The 23,547-nt window shown below is 45.4% G+C and overlaps 1 protein-coding gene across 3 annotated transcripts; it reads left to right on the top strand.

Moving 5' to 3' along the window:
• Nucleotides 1-1,404: 1,404 nt before the first annotated feature.
• Nucleotides 1,405-19,854, top strand: LOC141019055 (cdc42 effector protein 4-like). 3 transcript variants are annotated; one of them, XM_073493833.1, is made up of 2 exons: nt 1,405-1,680; nt 15,605-19,854. In XM_073493833.1, exon 2 carries the CDS (start codon nt 15,757-15,759, stop codon nt 16,804-16,806), a length of 1,050 nt encoding a protein of 349 aa, XP_073349934.1. In that variant the 5' UTR covers nt 1,405-1,680; nt 15,605-15,756; the 3' UTR covers nt 16,807-19,854. The 3 variants fall into 3 exon arrangements, with proteins under 3 accessions (XP_073349934.1, XP_073349936.1, XP_073349935.1); XM_073493835.1 differs by lacking the exon at nt 1,405-1,680 and adding an exon at nt 4,073-4,175; XM_073493834.1 differs by lacking the exon at nt 1,405-1,680 and adding an exon at nt 13,391-13,491.
• The last annotated feature ends 3,693 nt before the right edge of the window (nt 19,855-23,547 follow it).

The raw sequence follows: 23,547 nt of genomic DNA, 5'->3' as shown, positions 1-23,547 counted from the left end.
ATCTCCTGTGCTATTAGCGTGAAGCACCAACACTTTTCCCCGGAGCCCCTGAGCTCCCAGTCCAGACTGCGAGGGCTAGCTGCATGGCTAACTGAGCTAATAGCAGCTACAGTTAGCAGCAGATTGAAGTTACTCTGGTGATATGTTGCCTCGTATTTGTCAATTCTTACATATTGCACCTTTTTTTAAAATAATGTTAACTTTTTTATGTTTTAAAGCAACGTTATGTGGCAGACAGACACCGTTCAGCCTGTTACTGTTACAAGACACTAGCATCAATGACAGCATGATTTTGGAGCTGTTATTTTACGGTAAAGTTACATTATGTTGTTTTAAGTAAGGACTTGACCAGTAATAATGACTTGGGACTTGCTTGAGACTGGGATCAAATGACTTGAGTCCCCATGTGTGGTATCACGAGAAAGGATAGGCCAGGGCTAGCAAGTTAGCATGCTAACTTCAGTTCAACGCAGTACATAGACGTCTTTGACATAACGTCAACATTATTTGTTGTTTATGATAAATAACGTAATTATTTCATCTTTAAAGTTGCAGCAAATGATGTTTTTGCACATAGAAACACATTGTTACTGGGTCCTGTTAGCCTCGCTAGCTTGAGTATTGTATTCTCCTAGTAAATTTACTAGTGTTAGTGTCTCACAATTGCAAGGATGTAATGTAACTAAGTTAATTTACTCAAGTACTGTATTTATGCATCCTTTTGAGATATTTGTACTTTACTTAAGCATTCTCGTTTTCTGCATTTTTGAAGGCAAATCATTTACTCGTAACATTTATTTGATATATTTAGTTACTTCAGATAAAAAAAAGCCCAGGTGATAAAACGAGGCTGATACTTATCCTCCAGTACTTCTCTCATGACTAAGTAATATTTTAATATAACATGTATGACTGTTAGGTACTTTCTTTCACAACACTACCCACTGACACAGTTCATGCATCACATTTCTGAGGAGCTGCAGGATGATATCATCTCACTTCCTCTGCTGTGCCTGGCGCCCTGCAGAGGATGAGTCTGCAGATTCTCTGAATGACACATCACAAAAGGAGACTGAAGCAGAATAAAGCAGCACTTCAGCAGATTTACACCACTGCTATTATAAACACAGCTGCTGGATATTAATCCCCTTGATTGGTGGAAAACACGTGATTAGAAATGATTAAAAATATCCTATATGGTGTCATGTTTGGTGGTGAAGTGATGTTTTTAAAGCTTCTCTGGTGATTTCTATGTGATAAGTGTTGATGTGACAGGCGGACCCCTCCCTCTACACTGCATGCTGAGAGCTGTGTGAGTGGCCCCCATGCTGGCAGCCTGTTTCTTTAAGCAGCCATGTAAAGAGGGCGTGTTCACTCACACACACACTCACACTCACACACACACACACTCCCGAGCAGGCAGCAGCAGCTTTGTAGTGACTTATTGCGCTTCAGAGCTGCAGCGTCGCGTCTGAAGATGCGGTGACAGCAACGCAAACATATATGAGAAGAAGAAGAAGAAGAAGAAGAAGAGTGCTGTGTGCGTGAATGTGAGAGTGTGTGTTATTTGGATTTGGAGTTGATCCGCGTCTCCTCCCGTCTGATGAACGCGCCCCCTCTCCATTGTCAACCTGCTGGGGGGCCTCAAAGTGAAGCCGGCTTTTATGAATGGGATGCTCGGTAAGTGCGTGCTCTCTCTCCAGTGTTTCTACTTCACTTGATAAACAGAAAACAAGAAAAAATACTACTACATGTGTGTGTGCAGCTCGGATGTGCTCGTGTGTGTGTGTGTGGAGCAGAGCGGCTGCGTAAAAGAGCGCACGGTGCGCCAGGCAGCTGACTCTTTGTGGTCAGCTACTTATTGTTCTCCTTGCTGCCATTGACCCACCCTGAATCACAGCCTGTGTTGTTGTGGGGAGGAATCAGCAGCACAGAGGGGGGAAATGTCCCGAGTGCTGTCAGAGATCCTCTCACACTGAAGTGTTTCTGCTCTTTAAAGCGTTTCTGTGGTGTCGGGAGAGGAGCTACTTTGTCTGCTCCCCCCCTCAGCAACCATGTTCATTTGGCTTCATCATATTAGCTTTGGAGGCACAATGGATGCTTTGATTTCCCTTTTTCTATATTTTTTTTATAATATCACTTTCCATTAAAGGGAAACTCACAGGAGGAGAGGGGAGTATTCAGGAATTAGGCCGAACATGTGGGGGATGACATTTTGCTTTGCACTGCATGCAGAGAGGATGTGGTGTTGGCCTACATGTACACATGCATGGTTTTCTTTACTATAGATATATTATGTGACCAGTGATAGAATGTAACTAAGTATATTTACTCAAGTACTGTACTGAAGTTGAATTTTGAGATACTGCTACTTTGTCCTACAGTCCAGAGGCTAATATTGTACTTTTTTACTCCACTACATCCATTTGGTAAGTTTAGCTGCTACTTACATTGCAGATTACATCCTGTATCAGAGTGTACAGTGTACAGATACATGTAAATATATGTAGAATTTACTTTTACTTCTGATTTGAGCTCAACTGGTGCTTGATTTTGGGGGCAAATGATGATTTTTAGCGAGTAAACAGTTCTGACATCGATCTGTGGGTCAACAAAGACGCATTTCTTTTGTAGTAATCCCTCAAATTTGGTTTTCAAACAACAGCTGCAGGGTGTTTTACAGTTTAACCATCAACCTAGAAGCAAGAAGCTCTCTAGAATTAAAGCATTACCCTGAAACAGTGAACCTGAATGTCCACTTTGTATCAAAGTTGATTTTTGAGTCTCCTTCCAAACTCATCAAACGTGGACACTTTGGGTTTTTGGGTCGGGTTGGTCTCCATGCTTTGGGATGAGATTGAAAAATCAACTTTCTTACAAAGTGGACCTTTTTAACTTGGAATTTAATCCTTATAAACAACCCCAAGAATCTTTTTCTGCATTATAGTCTCTAAAGAAAAGTCGAAAAACATGCTGATACCGATCGGCCTGCTGATATATCGGTCGGGCTCTACTGTCATTAAATATCGGATACTTAAAGACTCTTATAAAGATCTTTATTCTTACTCCACTATGACTTCTGTAACTTCTGCGTAAACTCCTTCCAGACTGAGTGACGTGTCTTCTTCTTTAGAGGAACTTTACCGGCACACATTGACATGAAGTCTCTTACATCATCAGATGACTAAATGTAAAAATCCACACATTACATCACCCACTATCTGCTGCGACACGTCGTGCACGCCTGTCCTGTTTGTCTACCTCATCACCCAACGTGTCCCCGAGACTGTCGACTTGGCAGTTTCTCATAAATTGGCCTCGGCAGGGGGGGAGTCACGATGGCATCTGATGGAGCTCACCGACTGGGATGATGATAATACGGCTCAGGTCTGCGGGCCATCGCACGCTGATAAGAACTCCTCAGCAATTGTTTGAGGAGATAATGTTATCAGAGGTGTCTCCCTGTGAGGCGGACTGAGTGGCTTTCTTTTGTTTTTCGCTGGTTTAAGTTTGACTTTTGACCCAAAACACACAGACGCCCTTTTTGTGAGACGTCAACACGTCCTGCCTGGACTCTGATGGTTTAGGTTGATGACACAGCAAACATGCAAAGCCTCATCACTGAGATCTGAGTCAGGAGCTCAGCCTGTTTACTCGCCTCCCCCTCTGAAAACATTTTCTAACCAGCCTGCACAGGCTCTACTTTACTGTCTCTTAAATCACAAAGCATCTAATTGCCTGCAGGAGACATGTGTTTAGTGCCTGAAGGTGAAAGTTATCCTTCCTCCCGTGTGGTGTCGGACACTCTGCCAAGCACTCTGTTATTGGGCACAGCGCAGCGTCGACAGCAGTTGCTGGCTCGCGGCCCGGGAAACACAACCTGCTCCGAATTTAGTCGACAAAAGTGAGGGAGTTCGTGATGATCCCTCTCTGCTGCGGTGCCGAAGTGCAACTTTAGTGGTATTTGTGGCCGACGAGTGTAAAGTCCTGTCGTCCGTGTTTGAACATGTCTGCAGTTTGTGTGCTCGTTCGAGGCGATGTGTGTGTCCTCGTCCGTCCGGCCCCTTCACATTCCAGGAAATACCAACATAAACTGTTTTTTTTCTCTGGAAGGCCTCTGAGGATGGTGATAGTGGACCGTTGGGTTATTATAGAGGACGTGACTGGTCTTTAGTGTAAGTAAGTAGATGTTGGGTTGTACTACCACATAAATCCAGGCTGAGTACGACATGGACTCGAGTAAATAATTCATGGATGTCGTCTGGTTGACCTGTGACATAACAACCACCTTGTTGTCCCAACATAAAATCCTAAGAGGCGTCTCGTATGTCAGCGTGTGAATGCCGTGTTTGTTCCTGTGTCTTTTGTTTGCTGGCATTGTTTTCTGGTCTAATCCAGCACGCTGAACTGTGGCCCGGCCGTGGGCTGGGGTTTGGTGCTGCGAGCCGGAGGAAATGCTTATTCTTCTCCTCCGTCCTGTTTCCTCGTCAGTAGTTGTAAATATCGGATGGAGTTGATGGTATCAGGGCAGCGGCAGACAATGACGAGGAGTTTATCATCTCAAAACTCGCACAAATGTCACGATGGCTGAGCAGAAGAAGGTATTTTTCGACAATAAAGTATATTTTTTGTGTTAGTTTGAATACTTTTTTGCTATTTTAGACTCATTAAGGCAGAGCGACATGGCTTTAAAGTAATAGAGCGATATTTTCAGGCTGTATCGGACACAAAAATAGATCTCGATATTTTGAAATGATGTTATTTTTTACCAAATACCTCGATTATAGATACTAGCGTACTGGAGACAATACTCCAATTGTCAGTAATGTGAATATAATAACTAAGTGGGTGGATTTGATGCCCGTCACCGTTTGAGTGCAAGACAACGGTCGTAAATACAAATCCCAGGTTTCTGTAGCAGTTTGTCGGATGTAATGTGAAGCTACGTGCTAACTACCAACAAAACTCAGCTCGTCCTAACAGTGTAAACGGTGTCTTTAATAAAACATGCACAGGTATTTTTTTGCCTTGTGGCAGCCAAAGTTTGCACATGTGCTGCACACAACTCAGAATAGTACCAGTAACTGGGTCATTACATGCTACCGGCTAAATCTGTGTTGAAATGAAAATGGGGAAAAAAACAACAACACAAACATAACTCAGTAAGCCGGCTAATGTTACTTCCTACTCCGTCAATGTCCTCTTCAGTCTCTTCACCTCTGTCACGAAGCCCGATGACCTGCTCACCCAGCTCTGGTTCTGGTGCCCATTCGGGCTCTGGACCTGAAAACCTCCTTCTCCTCCGAGCGATCCAAAGCAGCTGTGATAGCGGTGTAAACACTGACAGTCCACGGCGATTGCTCCGAGCGGAGCCTGCTAATAGGGGCAGCTTGTAGCTACGGTAAAAGTTAGCTCTATTAGCTTCTAGAGCTAACGGTACGACAACAGTCACAGGTTGGCAGAAGACATTTTCTCCATTGAACATGATCCAGTTAGACCAAAACCACTGATATATGGTCCTGTGCTGTAAAGCGTTACACACTGTGATCCTACCTGCTGTTTTAAGGTGAAATAAAGTTACATGATGCTTTAAAACCAGGAAAAGACGAGTTATATCACGATATAATGAAAATCAAAGCAGATTACCCAGCTCGAGATGGAGTATCTGTTAGCATAGCAGCAGATACTTCGACAGGTTAATCATAAAAGACTCTCAGGTCGAACCTTTTCTCTTATTTTATTTGATTCATTTTAATCCACTAATTGGATTTTAAGTTCTGAAAGAGAACAACACGCTCGGTGCACTCACGATCCATTTAAAGAGCAAACTCTGCTGCCACATGAAGTCGAGTGGTTTCTCATATTTTGTAAAAAAAAGACAAACTATTTTCCAGAAAGAGCCTCCACTGTTTGATAGCTGTTACTTTGGCTTCCCTCCAGCAGCTCGTGCATTTTGTTGCCTTTTCTGCTGTCCTGACCCCTGTAATTATAGCACTCTCGCACTTTCGAGCAGCATCCCATAATTTTCCCCTGCATTCTTTCCACTGAGGAGCACCGCAGCTTTTCAAAAATGTAACCTCGCTCTCCTTCTGTAGCTTTTTCTTTCAGAGACGGTCGCTGCCCTCGCCGGTGATACGGACACCTGGGGCCCTGAGGGCGGAGCTGTCGGCACCGGTGACTCAGAGGATCCGGTTGTGTTTTCGGCTTCTGCGATGATTAAATGTCATTGAAGCTGTATGGACGGATATATGTTTAATCTAGGCCTGCTGGTGAACACAGAGTCCTGTAGGTTATTAAAACTGTGTGTTGATGGAGATATGAGCTGTGTTTGTTTGGTTAGCCCCCTCTGTCTGTAATACAGTATGATGGAGGACAGCCTTGTTTAGATTACGAGTGGCCAGGAAGGGCAGGCTGAGTAGATTTCCGGAGAGATGGGAGGCTTTACTGCCTTATTTTCTCCCTGCCCTTCCTGTGGTCGTACCCCCCCGAACACGCCACCACGTTCCTCTCCATGAAACGCTTCATCATGTGTGGCAACGTCTGTGTTTTCGGCTAATTTCTGAGGTTATATTGTGGTTCAAGTTGTCTCAGGCGTCTCTTTAAGAGACGGGGGGCAGTTATTGGCGACCCTGAGCTGGTTGTTGACCCCTGCAAGCTCCAGTTGGATGAGAATGGAAAGCCGGAGAGGTTTCAGACGTGTCTCATTAGCGGAAAAAACAAAATAATGTTAAGCGGTTGTTTTCTGGCATGCTCTGGGGTTGATTTTGCCAGTGTCACTGTGCTAACTGCTCAGTCTCTCTGATTATGATAAGATACGTCGGATTTGTGCCAGTGTCTCGCCGCACCATCAGCCTCCTGTTCCAGGAGCCCAGCAGACAGGTACCGCTGATGTTGTTCAGAACAGAAATAGATATTATGTCCTTATAAAAAAGGTATTATAGATCTGTCACCAGTCTGAGCCCAGAGAATACTCTTTTCTCTTGGATGTGTCGATGCAGAGTGCAGCCTTTCTTGTTCGATGTTTACGTGTAATAAAAGCTGTCAGTTTCATCAAAGCGGAGGACGCTGGAGCATCGTGTCTGGAGGCGGCGTCGGCTGGTAAATGTAAGAGAGACGAGTCGTCTCCTCTCGGGTATCAGAGGTCAGCTGGTGCACGTCGAGCCGAGTCGCTGCAGGCTCTGTTCTCTGCCAGGAAACCTTTCATTGGCTGTCGGGGCTCTGTTGAAAGCTATAGTGTCTCTGGTCGTGATCTGTCCGTCACTTTGCCTTCGCTCCTCGCTAGCTTTTCTTGCTGAAACTTTAAAGTTCTGCTCCATTTAAAGGGTTGGAAAGTTCTTTTAGAAGTGATTTTTTTAAAAAATATATTTTGTAGAACATCCAGACAGCCATCAATAAATCAAACACTCTCACAGGAACAGGCCTTGAAGCCAATTTAGGTGGAGGTGAAGCCCAAATGGACTTTCTCCGATAAGCTTACGTGGTGAAAGAAGAAGTGATAACGCTCTGTTAAAGTGTTTTATTCCTGTTCAAGTTAGCGAAAGGCTAAACCAGAACGTAGCCGCTTGGCCAACAGCAGTCTCCACTGCGCACGCTCTGCGGGCCACACAATGTGATAGATCAGGTGATTTTACACCTGGAAGTCGAGCTCTTTCAGGCTTGATGCCTCGTTGTTCTGCCTCCGACACTGTATCCACATTTCCAATATAAATGACCAGAGTCTCCCACAGTTTAGGCAGAGATTACCAAAAGCTATTAGTCAGCTAGTCGCACATGAATGAGCTGCTAGCTTGACAGCTTAAAGTACCAATGATATCCATGCTCGTTGTTTATGTTCAACCAGTTAGCACAACGCACACACCCACAGCAGTGAACAGCAGCTAAACCAGTTAGCACAAAGCACACACCCACAGCAGTGAACAGCAGCTAATCCAGTTAGCACAAAGCACACACCCACAGCAGTGAACAGCAGCTAAACCAGTTAGCGCAAAGCCGACACAATCATGTAAAAAAAACCTATCTTTTAATGTTCAAACTCAAGAATCCTGTCGTCATATTGGCTGGTTTTGTCCTGGTGTCGAGGTTTGCAAGCGTTACATAATCATGCTCACAAGCTATCAGAGTAAAATCAACAAGGTGACAATAAACATTGATTGCTGGGGGTAAAAAAATATTTTTGCAGTTGCATTTCTAGTAGCGATTTAGCTGTGATGCTAAAAGGCTTGGAGAGTCTGGGAATGATTGGTTTGGGTCCCTCGAAAGTGCTTGAATCTCCCTCTCAAACAGCTGTACCGACCCAGCTACCGTCGCACGCTGATTAGATGGAATTAACAGTCCGTTTAGTTGTGTAATCATTTGCCGGTCTACTCATTGTTATTTTTAAACACCGCTGAGTCCTTGTGAGTTTGTTCCTTCTGTCCAAGCTGCTTATACCTTCAGATATTCCCCTCGCTGATCTGAGGATCGGCTCCAGATTCAGAGCTCACTGATATGAACGCCAATTCAAAGACCTACAGGCACTTTTATTAGCAGGAAAAGCTCGAAACAATCTGTTGTGCTTTGATCCTCGGCGAGCAAAATGTCCCGCTGGGTGAGGTGTGACATTTGCATAACAGACTCGCCTCACACCAGCTTGCCGGGTATGAGGGACGGCAATAACACTGATATGTGAGGGTTTTTTTTGCTCTCTGTGTTTGAGGAATCCACACAGCGAGGCTTTTAATCTTCTGCTTCCTGCACTCGAGGCTTTTTACTTGTTTTTTTTGGAAGAATTGTATCAGTATTTATGGGTTTTTTTAGCTTGTTATGATAAAAGATGTTGAAAATAGGGAAAATAGTCTCTGTGTTCACGATGTCCTGATTTATATTCCTATCGAGGGCTGTGACCAACAATTATTCTCATTATTGATTCATCCGTCAACTGTTTTCTCAATTATTCACAGAGTTGTTTAGTCTGTAAAATGTAGATCTCCAACAATTAAGCGATCAGTTATCAGCTATCAAATTAATCACAGACGATTTTGTTAATCCATTAATTGGTTTGTCAGGAAATATGTCAAAATTCATAAAGAAAGACGTTTGGAAACACTGAACGTCATTTTTCAGCATTTCATGACATTTAATAGACCAAACAACTGATCAGTTCATCGTGAAAATAGTCGACAATGAAAATAATGTCAGAAAATCATGAAAAAAGCTGCCTTAACGGTCCAAAACTCCCAAATATCCCATTTAAAATGAGATTAAACAGTAAACAAGGCAGCAAATCCTCACACTGGGTGAGCTTGAACAACCACTTCTGGCATTTTTGCTCGGAAACATCTCTTAATCGATTAAATTTTTGTCGGATTTCCAAATTTTTTCAGCTTTATATGTGTCAAACTGTGATAAAGCGGTTGGTCACAAAAACGGCAGCAAACATTTGAAGGCCTGGAGTTGGTGCGTCACCGGGCCACAGCGTTCCCTCCTCATTTCACAGCGACACATTCTGGATTTGCTCTTTGATCAAAATGAGCCGCTGGCTTTCCTCGCTGTATTGGAAATGCACGCTGGAGAATGGCATTGAAAGTGGGCCGGTGGGGCAGGAGGGCGGCCCAGGTGCCCTGTAGGTCCGACGACAGGATCCGGATCCACGGTGGCCTTAACGAGCCAATTAGACAGCAGCTAAATCTGGCTCTCGTGTGAGTGGGCGGGCTTTATCACTACATTTTCTCATCGCTGTATTTATCTCAAAGAGCAGCGTCAGCTTGATGTCTGCTGCTCCCCCGTCAGTGTGATTGAGAGATAATGTAATTTCCACTGTTTGTCCTTCGGCTGCTCCTTCCTAAATGAGATATTCAGCCCTGCTAACTGAGTTGCGCGGCAGATACCTATCTTCTAGAGGCCATTTGTCTGCTTAATTACTGGAGCATGTGTGTGTGTTATGAGTGTGTGTGCTGCATACCTCTTGCACTTAAACATATGGCAGTGAATGAGGGGTTTTCACCAGCAAATGGGATTTTTTTTGCAAATGGTACGACGAAGCTGGAGATGTTAGTCCCTGTTTTGGACGCACATTTGGGGCACATGTGGCCTCACCACCCCCCGATGTCATTTCACCCTCGGGTCATGCGGTCGTCCATCCAGGTCAGTGCCTTCAAATGAGGCAGACAGAGCGCTTCCCCCACCATCACTGCAGCCGTCGACCCTCTCCCAGACAGCAGAATACACACAGGACGAATTAAGCACAAAGAAGACGCATCAATACTCGATTAGGGAAATGGACCATTAGTCATGTTTGACTGTGTGTGTGTGTGTGTGTGTCTGTGAGTGATCTCTTGTGTATTAGCGTCCACCGGCCTCGTGTGAGAGAAATTGACAAGAGGTGAAAATTACACAAATCATCCAGCAGGTCAAAATCTTTTTTAACAGGATGTCACATGAACATGTAAATTCAGTCTGTTGTTTTTCTGTGAGCTGTAAAAAAAACTCTCGAGTGATTTCTGAGTCACCGCTTCAGCTCGTGTGCTCACTTCCTCTTGTGCAGCATCTGTCCACGTTAAGAAATGACTGCACAGGATTTCCTTTTGAGATGCGAGAGATTCTCCCAGGTGAATTTCACTCGGGTCATCCATTTCACCAAGAAGAAGAAGCCATTTCTGTTCACCTCCCTCCTCTGTTATTTCTGTACGTTCCCTCTAAAAGAAGAGCTGGGTGTGTGTTCTCTCACCGCTAAGTAGCAGCTATAACCATACGATGTTATACGAGCTGATTTAGGAATCCTCCCGAGACCTCAGCTAGGTATTTATATTGATAATTGAGTTATGTGATCTATAAACAGGGCTAACATTACATTCCCATGACATAAATACATTTGGGGGGAAATGGGTTTGGAATATCATTTACCAAAACAGATGTGCAGCAGCACAGAGAGGCGAAGGCCCTCCTCTTCCGGTGAACCGCCATGGGACAGGAAAGATATGCACAGTAGTGAATGGTGGATATGGGCCTCATCCCAATACACACCCACCACTCAGCCCTGCCTCTTTGTTTTGCTTGTTCACACCTACTGTGTCTCAGGTCGGGTTGTGACAGAGGGGAAGGGCAAAGTGGTCGACCCACATGGCTCTCCAAGTGGAGGTTTTAGAGAGGCACACATCAAAACAAGGGTAGCGAGAGTCATTTCAGTGTTTTATGGTCCTTTACGTTATAACAGGGCCGTCACGATAGCAGATATTTTTACTAGACGAGTATCGTGGACAAAATAATTCACGTTAACGATATTATCACGGTATCTCGAGTGTCTTGGCTAGCTAGCTTATGGTACATGGCACCACAATGATGCAGTGTGGCTTTTTTATTTGATGACTTGGATGGTAGGGTGAAGCTGTGATGGCATATTGGAAATGTCCGGTCTCGTGTGTTTACGTAGACGCCATCGACGACTGCTGATGCCGTATGAAGGTTTTGACGGGTTGTCTCGTTCCTTTGGTAGATTTCAACCACTGCCCCTCTGTAACTAACTGAGGGGCAAGTGGGCAATCGAAAACAAGGTGTAGAGCTAAAACTCATGGATCTGAGCCATGATGTGTCAATTTAAAAGACAATTTATCCACTTGAGAAAGTCGTAGTTTATCATAAGAGGAATGAAGTATAAGACTACAGACTAAACACACAACCGTCGTGTAAGTGGCGAAACTCACGCGTCTCTCACCATGCATATGTTTTCTAAAATCAGGTCCCGTGGGGCACACCGGCAGGGCCTGGCATCGGCGACAGTTTGGAAACCTTCCCAGTGTGCTTAAGTTTATCACAGCCTGTGTGCACACATGCTCACACGGCTGCGTTTTACCCAGCAGTTGAGAAATACCACATGAACACTGCTCAGACATCTTCAGAGGGTCTGCAGGTCAGATGAGTCTGCAGCGTGTCACGTTTCTGAGGAGCTCGTAAACCGTCGCCAGAATGAAACGACGCAGACGTGTCTCGTCCTCTCGTCCCGTCTCTTTTCTGTCCCACATTCTGCGTCTCCAGTGGGGCTCCGCTGCAGCCAGACCCCGAGTGTTGTGAAGGTCTGTTTATAAAGTCAATCCCCCCGCCGTGACCCCGCGGTTCCCACGCTAACTGCTGTCTTCTCAGGCCCTTTTCCACTTTTTTTTTTTCATGCACGTGTACACCCACACTTGCATGCACGCACACACGGCTATAAATAAAGCAGGGCTGTGAATCATGTTGGATGTAACTGCAGAAGGCCTCCACTGCTGCTGAGACTCAGGATCTGATTTAGATTCAGCTGATGAAGAAGCCATGTTCTCGCAGTGGGCACCGTCGAGCCTGTCAGATTGATCCTGGCCTGAGGGTTCTGAGTCGGAGGCGGGTTTTCTCCTTTTGTTTCACCCGCTGCTTGTTTTTTTTTTCCTCGTCTGTTTATGCCACCCAGAAGCAACCACTCAGGAAGAAAAAAGAAACTTGTTTTTTTGGCTGGGTGTGAATTATTTCCCTCTCATTATTTCCACAAAAAAACAAATCAGAACATGCAGCTTCAATAATAAATATGTTGCCGTGTTTGTGCGTTTTTTGGCACGAAACCATTCAGAGTTCACGGAAAGTTTTTCACGTGTGACGCCTCAGAAATGCTGCAATCTGACACGCGTTTGCTTCTTTTGACCCGGATGCTTTAGATTTTTTTATTTACAGCACCGGAACATGTTTATATTTGAGTTCATCTTCATTTTTACTGGGGCTGCAGGTCAAAAATGTTGTTTTTTGATTAATACATGAGTTGTTTTGTCTATGAAATGTAGGAAAATGGTTAATTAGTGTTTCCCGAAGCCAAAGATGACGTACTTCATCTGTCTTATATTCAGTTTAATGTCATGAAAGAGGAAAGAAACCAGAAAATATTCACATTTCAGAAGAATTTGGACTTGAAATAACTCAAACATATTAATGAATTACTGGAATTGTTGCCGATTAATCCAATAGTTGACTTTTAATCCTGGCAGATCCAAGTTTTACCGATAAAAATAGAAAGGATGTATGTGAAAGAGAAGCAGCAGAAACGCTGCAGGCTGCAGATGAACAGGCACATTGTGTGAGCTCTGGGCCGACACAGAAGGAGGCCATGTGTTGCATGCATGTATGAAGCCCCGAAGCCTCCTGCAGCCCCAGACAGGAAACGCTGTTGCTTGCTTGTAGGAGGGTGTTTCCATGGAAACCGAAGCAGGTGAGGGCATTAACAGGAAGAGGAGTAGAGGCTCAGCTGGCAGAGGGGGGTGGGGGGTGGGGGGGGGGTGGGGGGGGTGGAGACACGAGAATGAGGTCAATGCACTCAAAAGGCTGTCACATTAAACAGCCCCAACCTCCCGACGGCTCTTCAGCCGACTGACCGAAAATATCTTCGGAGAGGCGTCTCTGCCAGAAACCCAAAGTCGAGGTTAAGTCTCTGACTGTTTTAATGATTATCTCGAGTGTAAACAAAGAGACGGGCATTATGTGCACGCTCAAGACGGCAAGGTAAGCACTTTCTCCTTCAGGCCGGCTTACACAGAACCGTTAGAGATTTTCTTTTTTCCACCCACAAGTCAGAGAGAGGTGCATGTGTTTTTCATGTCTGCCTGCAGAGAAGTGCTCGCTCGGCACTTTGCAGGACCACCTTGGCAGGGCTGTTTTTTATTTTGTGTATTTTATATGATGGGATGTGTTGTTAATGAGACAGAGCAGCACCTGAGGTAGCAGCGGTGGTAGCTGACAGCCTGCGGTGAGGTTTCCTCTAGAGACAGACCGATACTCGATACAGATATCAGGCAGAGAAAAACTCCAGCTGATAAACACATTTTTTTTACTGTAATCCCCCGAAAAAGGTCATCAAACACTGACAAAGATATGTGATGAAGGAAGGATATTTGTTGTTGCAGTGCACTTTCATTTAAGGCAATAAAGTTTTGTTGTTTGACTGTCGAACTCTGCTGGGAATGTGATGTTTATGAAAGCATCTATTTCTGCATTTTAAAGTCGAACTGAAATGGCTTTTTAACCGTTTGTGATCATGTCCGCGGTCAAATTGTGCACCTATTTAACAATATGTGCCAAAAAAAGCTACAAAAAGTTAATTTCTTTGTATTTGCATGTCGTCTTCCTGCAAAACAAAATGTCACCTGTGCTTATGTCAGCCTGTAACAACCAACCTTAACCAATAATATCATCCACCCGTCAACCGATCTTCAACTTTGTCACAAGAATGTTTAACTGCACGAAAACACACATTTATAAAGTTTTTTCACTGATTTTGATGAAACTGAATCATATTTTATGGAGACTGTATTTTCTGGTTTTCCCTCTTAAGTCCGCCGGCTGCTCGGCCTGAACCCTTCGGCTGGTGTTCGAGACCAAACTGGATCCAGTTTGATGACGGGGGATCCAGTGCTGTTAGTCGGGTACCACCATGCCTCTAACGTTAGCTTCCTATTAGCTGTCAAACATTAGGCCCCCGGATTGCCAGGAGCCAAACCTGGCAACAAAACCACCACAGTACTGTGTTCCCTGTCATCACACTGGCAGCCGTCAGTCTCGTGTTTGTCATGGCCGTGTTCACTCGGACCTCGGAGCTGCTCGGTTTAGCTTCCTCGTCTCCTCTGTCTGGGCTGCATGTTTCAGCAAACATGTTTTCTATCAGCTGTCAGTCACAAACCTCCAGGGGTTTGAACACTGCTGTCCGAGAAGGAGAAGCAGACGGCCGCAGAATATTAACACAGCATCTCTTCTTCTGCGATCACAGCTTCAGATACGTTTGTCCAAACAACACTTCTGTGACTGCTGAGTAGTTAAGAGGAGTGTTATTATTCTCAGATGCTCGTACGATGAGTGTTCGGTCATACGACTGTCTGCTGTGCTGTCAGAGTCGAGCGTCACTCTGGCAGCTCTCGACGATCCTCCTCCGATTCATGTCGGTCTGCGGCCGCCGTCACGATGCAGTTAAAAGCAGAATCCTGTGGTGTTTTCCCATCTTGTGTGTGTTTTTCTTCTTCCAGTGCATTTCAGAGGTCATCTCACACAGATGTTGGTGGAGTGCTTCTTATCATTACGGAGCTGCGTAATTGATAGCTTGACTCCCCAGTAATTAGTGGCACATTTTGAAATTCCTCGAAATGTTTTTATTTACTCGGCGGAGATGAAACAGCCGAATGTGGATGTCGGCTGCATTTATCAGACCGCTTTAGTTACTAGTTACTTTGCTGATTACGGTTTCCCTTCCTGTCCAGTAAAAAGACATGTATCTTCATATTCACTGTCATGGAGGAGGAAAGAAACCAGAAAATATTCACATTTAAGATGAATTGATCGATTTTTGCAGCTGTATTGTGAATATTCCTCACAGAGCGTCATGTGGACGCTGTGCAGTAACACACAGTTTCCCCTTATGTGTCTTTTAGACGTCAGTAAAAGTGTGTGAGCTTTATTTTTTGTCATTTTCTGTGTTAGTAATTGCTTTCATGTCTCTTTCTTTGATTGTTCATCACATCCTGACAGATCTATTCACTCTGAATGTCTTCTGTTATTTAACCAGAAGGATAAATTTATCATCTAAATAAATCTGATGTAATTTATTCTATTTTTCTTCCTCTTTCAGGTTCCCGGGCTGACTGCAATTGAGAAGTGTCGATATTCGTTCCAAGGCCTCTAACAAGGATTATATATCCCAAATTTGGAAGCTCTCGTCGTCGCCTGAAAGCATCTTTCGTTACCTCTTTGTGCAAAAAATAAAGCGGCTAATCAGCCACCATGCCGATCCTCAAACAACTGGTGTCTGGCTCCCAGACCAAGCGCCGCTCGCGCATGGACCTGACCAGGGAGATGATCAGCGCGCCGCTGGGCGACTTCCGCCACACCATGCACGTCGGCCGCAGCGGCGACGCGTTTGGAGACACGTCCTTCCTCAGCACCCGCTCGGGAGAACCTCCAGAGGCCACGTCCTACCCCAGCTCCCCCCGGCCCGGCCTCCTGTCTCGCACCTTCAGGAGCAGCAAGCGCTCCCAGTCGGTGACCAGAGTGGACCAGCAGAGAGACAACGCCCTGATGGTGCCCGGTGAGTCGCCCACCTACGTGAAGAACGCCATGTCTCTGCCCTTCCTCAACGACGGAGACAGAGACAGCATGGTGGCAAAGAGTTTGTCCTCGAGTCCTTTAAAGCAGCAGGACGTGGACGGGAGGGGTGCAGCCGCGGCCACTCACTTCCTGGAGCTGGAGGAGCGAAGCTTCGGCGAGCTGACGGAGCTCCCGGAGACCTCCCACCACTACGGAGGCGGCATGAAGCACGCCGAGTCGGTGATGTCTTTCCACGTGGATCTGGGACCCTCCATGCTGGGTGAGATTCTGGGGGTGATGGAGAAGGAGGAGGACGATCTCGGCTACGAGGAGGGCAAGAGCAGCGAGGGGAGGGCCTCGCCGCCTCTCAGCACTCACGGTGAGGAGGAGGAGGAGGACAGCGTGGAGAGAGAAAAAGATGAGGATGCAGAGGAGCAGATGGAGGCAAAGGAGGAGGAGGAGGAGGAGGAAGAAGATCTGCAGCCGCATGCCGGCAGCTCTATCGATCTGGGCCCTGAGCACGGAGGGCCCTACACCCCAGAGTACACTCCTGAGACCCGACCCAAACACTTGCAGCATCTGGACAGCTGCTCCATGTCCAGCTCCGGCTCCGCCGCTCTGGACGAGAAGCCGAGCAGCCAGACGTACACGGGAGACACGGACAGCGCCACCTTCAGCGCCCCGCCGGAGGAGGAGAGCAACTTCTCCTCGTTCCTGGAGGATGAAGACGACGAGATCCGCGTATGAGAATCCAAAAGCCTTCTTTAAAAAAAAAACACAAAAAAAAGAATATGGGACACGGATCAGGAAGGAGTTTATGTGGAAAAAAGGCGAGTCCCTTTGACTGTGTGGATTTGCACTTGAAATGGAAATAAGTCACTGTTGTCGGGAGCTGTGAAGACGAGGGAAGGACCGCGAGGAGAAGAGTGACTGCTCCTGTAGGACGAGCCCGAGCTCCATCTGTCAGAGAGCCTCATCCTCCACTTCTTCTGCGAGTCTGTCAATCCTGCCTCCACCGTTTGAACGCCCCGGGGGGAGCTGACACGGAGGAGCAGCCACTTTTTAAAATATGGAACATTCCAGAAGTAAGAAGAGGAGGAGGAGGACGGGTTAGAGAAGAAACTTTTGTAGGAAAAACACTTTCCATAACTGAAGCTCGGTTCTCACTCTCTCACTTGTCACATGTGCTTTTTTCATTTGCTTCTTGTTGTCCTTTCCTTCTGTCTGTCTCTGGCTGTGGGACGTGAAGAGGCCTGAGCTGAAGGACGAGGCCTCCGTCACTGCTTAGGTGTCTTGTCACAATAAAAGAGGGCTGTGTTTGGCCCTTGCCTTGAGCTCCTCTCATCTGAAACCAATACAGTAAAAAGTGCCACAAGATCTGTCAGAGTGTGTTTTCTCCCTTTTGCAACTCAGGGTCCCTCGCGACGGGAAGCCGGACCACGAAGCCCAAAAGACCAAAATTCCCTTCTTGTTTTTAATTCTCTGTGAGGCGCCACACACTCAGTTTGAGGGAAAGCAGGGCTGTAGAGCTAACGGAGACACACTGGCCTGCGTCACTATAAAACAAGGTGTTACTACAGGAAGCAAGAGGTGTGAGGAGTGGTGTGTGTGTGTGTGTGTGTGGCGAGGGGGCACCGTTTGTTCAATCAGATGATTTTTTTTCTTTCTTTCACCCCCGAAGCCATAAAGATGGTGATTTTTTGCAGATGAGCTGACGTGAATTGGCCATCTTCCTTTTTGACTTATCTGTTATTTCAAGTTGAAGCTGAGAAGACTTTGATAACCACTTCCTTCCTCGTTCTCAGACATCCGAGCTGCAGCTGCAGTGGTGCAACTGAACCTTGTAAAAAAAGATTGTTGCTCCTCATTAGTCCGGCCTTAATGTCAGAAAAAACGGTTTCCACTACCGCTCACGAGGAGAGAATCAGAGCACCGACATGCCTGATTAAAGCAGACACTACTAGTATTTGCTGTTTAATACCTGTTGTTGTTGTTGTTGTTGTTTTATATCTTTGCTACGTTATCCGTCTGAAGAATGGATGAAAAAGAGAGAAGCACAGCCAGCAATAGATGCAAGAGCATTAAGAAAAGATTTGCTATTTTTACACAAGTTGCACAGTCATTGCAGCTTCACTGTATCTCTTGCATCATTAAAGGCCGTGGCCAGAAGTGTCGAGGCTCAGCCGCGCTGATTGATTTTCACTGCCTTAACTGAAACTGACAGATGTGCCAAAATCATAATTCTTTCTAGCCAAATATAATTCAAGCTCACTTCTTTTTTTTTGTGGGAGAGCCTTGTCAAGTCTGTCTGTCACATCCTTCTGTGTGCGTGTGTGCGTGTGTGTGTGTGTGCGGGTAAATCACTGTTGAATTCAAGTTTCAGAACCGAGTCTCAGCTCCGAGGTTAAAGAGTAAAAATAGAGTTCTGAGATGCAGGAAGGAAAAAAAAAAAAAAAGGAGAGAGAGAGAATGAACTCACATAACTGGATATTTATATTTCCAATCACTCAAACACTACATAATATATTCAGGTAATGATAACGGTTAAAGGGACAGTTCACCACAAAATCAGACAGATATTTTTGCTTTAAGCTGTAGTGCTGTTCATGTGTCTAGATCAGGGCGGCCCAGAGTGAAGCCTGCAGCCCCGTCAAGTGTTTCTAATGAAGAAAAAACTTATTATTGTTATTTCAAAACTAATATATCATAAGTGGCTTTTGCAGCTTTACCAAACAATACAAGCACAGCACATAGTCCACCATTAAGTTTCAGTTTTGGCCCTCCAAGGGAAAAAGTCCGGGCACCCAAGAGACAGATTGTTTTGGTGCGAGGTTGTCGAGTTTTGGAGATATCGGCTGTAGAGATGTCTGCCTCCTTAAAAACTCCACAAATCAAGACCTGGTTACTTGAGACCTTGTCGTGAGCAGTTTCATGCTGGAACTATTTTCTTTTAGTATCACTGCGCAGAAGGAAGCGTGCATCTACTCACAGATGAGAGGCTATGCTAACTAAGCTAACGAGGAGGCAATTATTGTTGACATCCCGCGCTGTCACCAGCCTCTCGTCCACGAGCAGGTGCACGCCTCCTTCTGCACGCTCATTCATACATCATAGTTGGGTTGAAAGAAAATCGTTCCTGCATGAAGCTGCTCACAACAAGGCCCGGGGATAAGAAGCTAGCTAACGTTCGAGTTCAGCCGAGGAGAGCGCCGATAATAACAAAAAAATACATTTGAAAAACTATTCATATATTCAAGACTCGCACTTGTCACCGTAAACTTTAATGGCGTCCACTTTGGTGACGTCGGCTAGGTTAGTTAGCTCACCTCTTGTCCGTGAGTGGGTGCACGCTTCCTATACCGAATTGGGATAAAATGCCTTTTTTTAATCTTTATTTTTTTGCTATCGGACGAGATGGATTTATTTTTTGTATCACAGAAGGAAGCCTGTATCTTGTTGTGGACGAGAGGCTAGCCGGCTGAGCTAACTGAGGAGGAGGTCTTCATTATATCAGAGAGACGGCAGACGTCTCTAAAACTTGGCGACTCGCACCAGAACAAGCCAGATAGATAGAAATGACTACAGGTAAGAGGAAAAATATGCATAATTGATTTCAAGGTGAGCTGCCCCTTTAATAATCAAGTGTGAATGGGAGGCTGTCGGTGATGCCCCTGCCTGTGTAATGTTGTATATTAAGCCTTACTGTCTTCTTTTCTGTACATTTACAGCCTTTTTTCTCTGTGTTATCCAAAAATAACCTATATTTTTCAATAAAAGAAATCCTGAACATCTTTACCGCCGCCTGTTTCATTGCCTCACGCTACGTTAGATAACACAGTCGAGTGCGACTCAATCGGCAGCGTTAACAAAGGAATTCCTTGAGTGCCTCGTCTGCTTCCTGACGCTATTCTCCGGCTATTCCCTGAAGAGGAAGGAAGGAAGGAAGCAATCGAGACCCAGTTGGACGTGTCTCTTAAGTATTCGCCATTACAAGCAGAGAATGATGTGATGACTCGTGTTAATAGAGGAGAGTGTATACCCTCACGGTAGGAGGCTGGAGTCACATCAGGACAGATGTGGGAGACGCACAAGTTCAAGGTCTCACCAGCCGGCGCTCCTTCACATTAAAACAAAAAACAACACACACTTCTTCACGTCTTCAATCTTTTCTCGTGTCCACTTGGGCGGATGTCTAATCTCCTTCCACTTTCCCTTTTTCACAGTCACATTATACCAGCGTCCAATCTGCCCGAGGCCTGGGAAAAGTCATTATTCTTACACTCGGGGTAAAAACAGGCCATTTATATCGATTGTTGTAGTCAATACAAACCAGTGGGGGCTATTGATCCTACTTTTTCCTCTCCTGTCTGTATAAAGTCGTTATTCTTTTTTAGAGATTGTTGGGTTTTTCTTCCTCTGAGAGGGTACGGACCTTAAATCCTCACCGGTCAGCCCTTTTTCTGCATTTGTTTTGAGAAGTCTTAAAGGAGCAGTACGTAGTTTTGAGGAGGAGAAAGATCTTCACCGACTGATTTTTAATGCCTAAATAATCAAACTCTCTTTGTTTTCATGACTGATTAAACAAACTGACCTTAAAGGACGACACAGGTTCATACTTTACCTTTATATGTGGCGGACCCTGCCACCTTTCTAGCATCGAAAAGTCTTCCTGGGTCCTTATTTTCCTCTGAGAACAGCTTGTTTATTCAGTTATGGAAAAAAAACCTTCATTAACATTGTCTGAGTGTGTATTTCTTCTCCAAAGCTACGTACTGCCCCTTTAACTGAGTTACAGCCCTCTCCTCTGCTGTGCTGCTGCCTCGTGCTCTGGCTCCAGTCTGTCTAAGCGTTGTTATCTACTGCCATCTAGTGGCGGCACACGGCTCACATCTGGTGATGGGTGTGTCAGTGGATTTTGACTTTGGGGCTGTTGAATCGAGCTTTTGTTTCATCTCACACCCCCAGAACAGCTCGCTGATCGATGAGCTTTATATGTGATTTTTATTCATGTTTCGCTGCGACGCCCACATTTTATAATTTCTTACAGAAAAACCTGATCAGCAGGACTGTCAGGTCACATTACAGGATGATTTGTAGTTAAAGGCAGGATGTGAACACAACTGCTCCAGTCGTCCTGCACATTTTGAACTGGATACCGGAGACGGCTGATTTGTTCGGGGGGCCCTCGGCTTCACCTCCCTCCCCCCACAGAGAGCCCATTGTAATCTGAGTCAGCCCTGCAGCTGCCTCTCCCTCTCAGACACCCTGGATGTAGTTTCTCATCTGCTTCACAGAGCTGTCAAATGTCATTTCCCTTTTGGTTTCCAACCAAAAAAAAAATGGTGTTTTCTTACCAGAGCCGCCAACGGGAGGCGCTCACTGCCTTCAGGTTTATTATGTGAGGAGAGCCTCGGCCTGGACCCACAAACCTTTTCCGCCAAATTCCATCAGCAGACCTCGCAGCCCTTCCAGGAGGCCGACGGCATGCTGAAATCTGGAAAGTATTAAACAACCTGCTGGTGGAGGGGGGACTGGGGAGGAGGAGGAGGAGGAGGAGGGGAGGCGGATGAAGGAGGGACGTGAAAAGTGGGGGATGGGGGAGGCAAAGAAACAGAATACAAAATTGTTCATATACCGCCCTTTGCCTGGCTCTGCTCCCTCTCCACTCCCACACACACACACACACACACACATTAACCCCCCCCTCCCAAAACACACACACACACACACACACACACATCCAGACCACTCCCCACACAGCTCCAACATTTTTCTTTTATGTTTGCAGCACTATCCTGCAAGTCCTTTTTTTTTTTAATGGCTCATAAACAAACAGCCGTTTCTGCTGTGTCGTTCTGGGTGTGTGTGTGTTAGTGTGTGTGTGTGTGTGTGTGTGTGTGTGTGTGTGTGTGTGTGTGTGTGTGTGTGTACGCTGGCACAGAGCTGGAAGGCGAGTGTGACGGTCGAGAAAGCCCCAACTGTGTGTTTGTGGCTGCGAGCGAGAATGAAAAAAGCTGGATGCCATCCAGACATCCTTTCCCATGCTTTGAGGGTCATAACTGACCAAATGTATGCACGGCATCTGGGAGGGCAAGCTGTACCCGAGAGGGAGAACGGGCCCGCCTATAAGAAGATGTATAGAATCTGACTGGTGCCAAGATTCGAGCAGAGAAGAGAGTCGAGACATTAATCTTCCTGAGAGTGGGATCTGTCTCTGCACTCTGCTCAGACACAGTCAGACTGTCATTCATTATGCTGCTGTCACTGATGATCGTCACGCAGCCAAGAAAATGTTGTGGCATTGTGTTTCTGTAAACAGCGGATAACTTTGTACGTTTTGTTCTATCACATCAACATCTCTACATTTCATACTGTGTTTAGACAACATGTATGTGAGCCAACTTCCTTATCAGGAGGAAGAGGAGGAGGAGATAGTGGTGTTGCCAGAACCTGGCTGTTTGCGACCACTTCAGCTGAAAAACAAGATATTTTGTTTCAGCGAGAAGCAGATATTCATATTGAAACAATGTGAGAATTTACAACAGAAAACTGTATTTCTTAAGTGAAATGTCAGAGCTATTTCCAGCCGTAAACAAGGTATTTTTAGCAAAATGTTGGGACGATTTGCAGCCGACAGCTGGGTATTTTCAGCGATGTGTCAGGACAATTTACAGCTAAAAATCTGGTATTTTTAGTGAGATGCCAGGACAACTTGCAGCAGAGAACTGGCAACACATCAGGACAATTTGCAGCTGCTAAACGATATTTTAGCAACATGTCGGGACAGTTTGTCGCAGAAAAACATTTCTTTTTAGCGAGATGTTGGGACCTTTAGCAGCCAAAAACTGGGTATTTATAAGCAGGATGTCAGTGCAATTTACATCCAAAAACCTCTGTAGTTTTTGTGAGATGTCTGGACAATTTGCAGCAAACAACTGGCAACATATCTGGACAATTTGCAGCAGACAACTGGCAACATATCAGGACAATTTGCAGCCGATAAACGGGTATTTTTTAGCAACATGTCGGGACAGTTTGTAGCAGGAGAACATCTCTTTTTAGCGAGATGTTGGGACCTTTGGCAGCCAAAAATTGGGTATTCATATGAAAGATGTCAGGACAATTTGCAGCAGAGGTTTCTTGAATGTAAATTGCACTGACATCTCACTAAAATTACAGACAACTGGCAACATATCAGGACAATTTGCAGCCCATAAACGATATTTTAGCATCATGTCGGGACTCTTTGCAGACAAAAATCGGGTATTTTTGAGCAGGACAATCTGCTGATGAAAACCAGGTATTTTTGACGAGATCTCAGGACGTTTTTCCAGGAGGATCTTCTTGATCGAACCCTCACCGAGTAGTTTTTTGTGCCTACACCTAAACCAGACCAGGAGCACGGTTTTATCACGACACAAAACTGAACACTGAACAAATAGAAACATAAAGTTGCAACACATCATATGTGGAGGTTCAACATATTTG

Source organism: Pagrus major, chromosome 23, assembly GCF_040436345.1.
Source record: "Pagrus major chromosome 23, Pma_NU_1.0".
Taxonomy (NCBI): Eukaryota; Metazoa; Chordata; class Actinopteri; order Spariformes; family Sparidae; genus Pagrus; species Pagrus major.
The sequence above is the reverse complement of the archived record's forward strand: the minus strand, read 5'-3'. Positions and strand labels throughout refer to the sequence as shown.

What these genes read in the sequence shown, in the direction of transcription:
- LOC141019055 (XM_073493833.1), top strand. Translation starts at nt 15,757, where the DNA reads ATGCCGATCCTCAAACAACTGGTGTCTGGCTCCCAGACCAAGCGCCGC.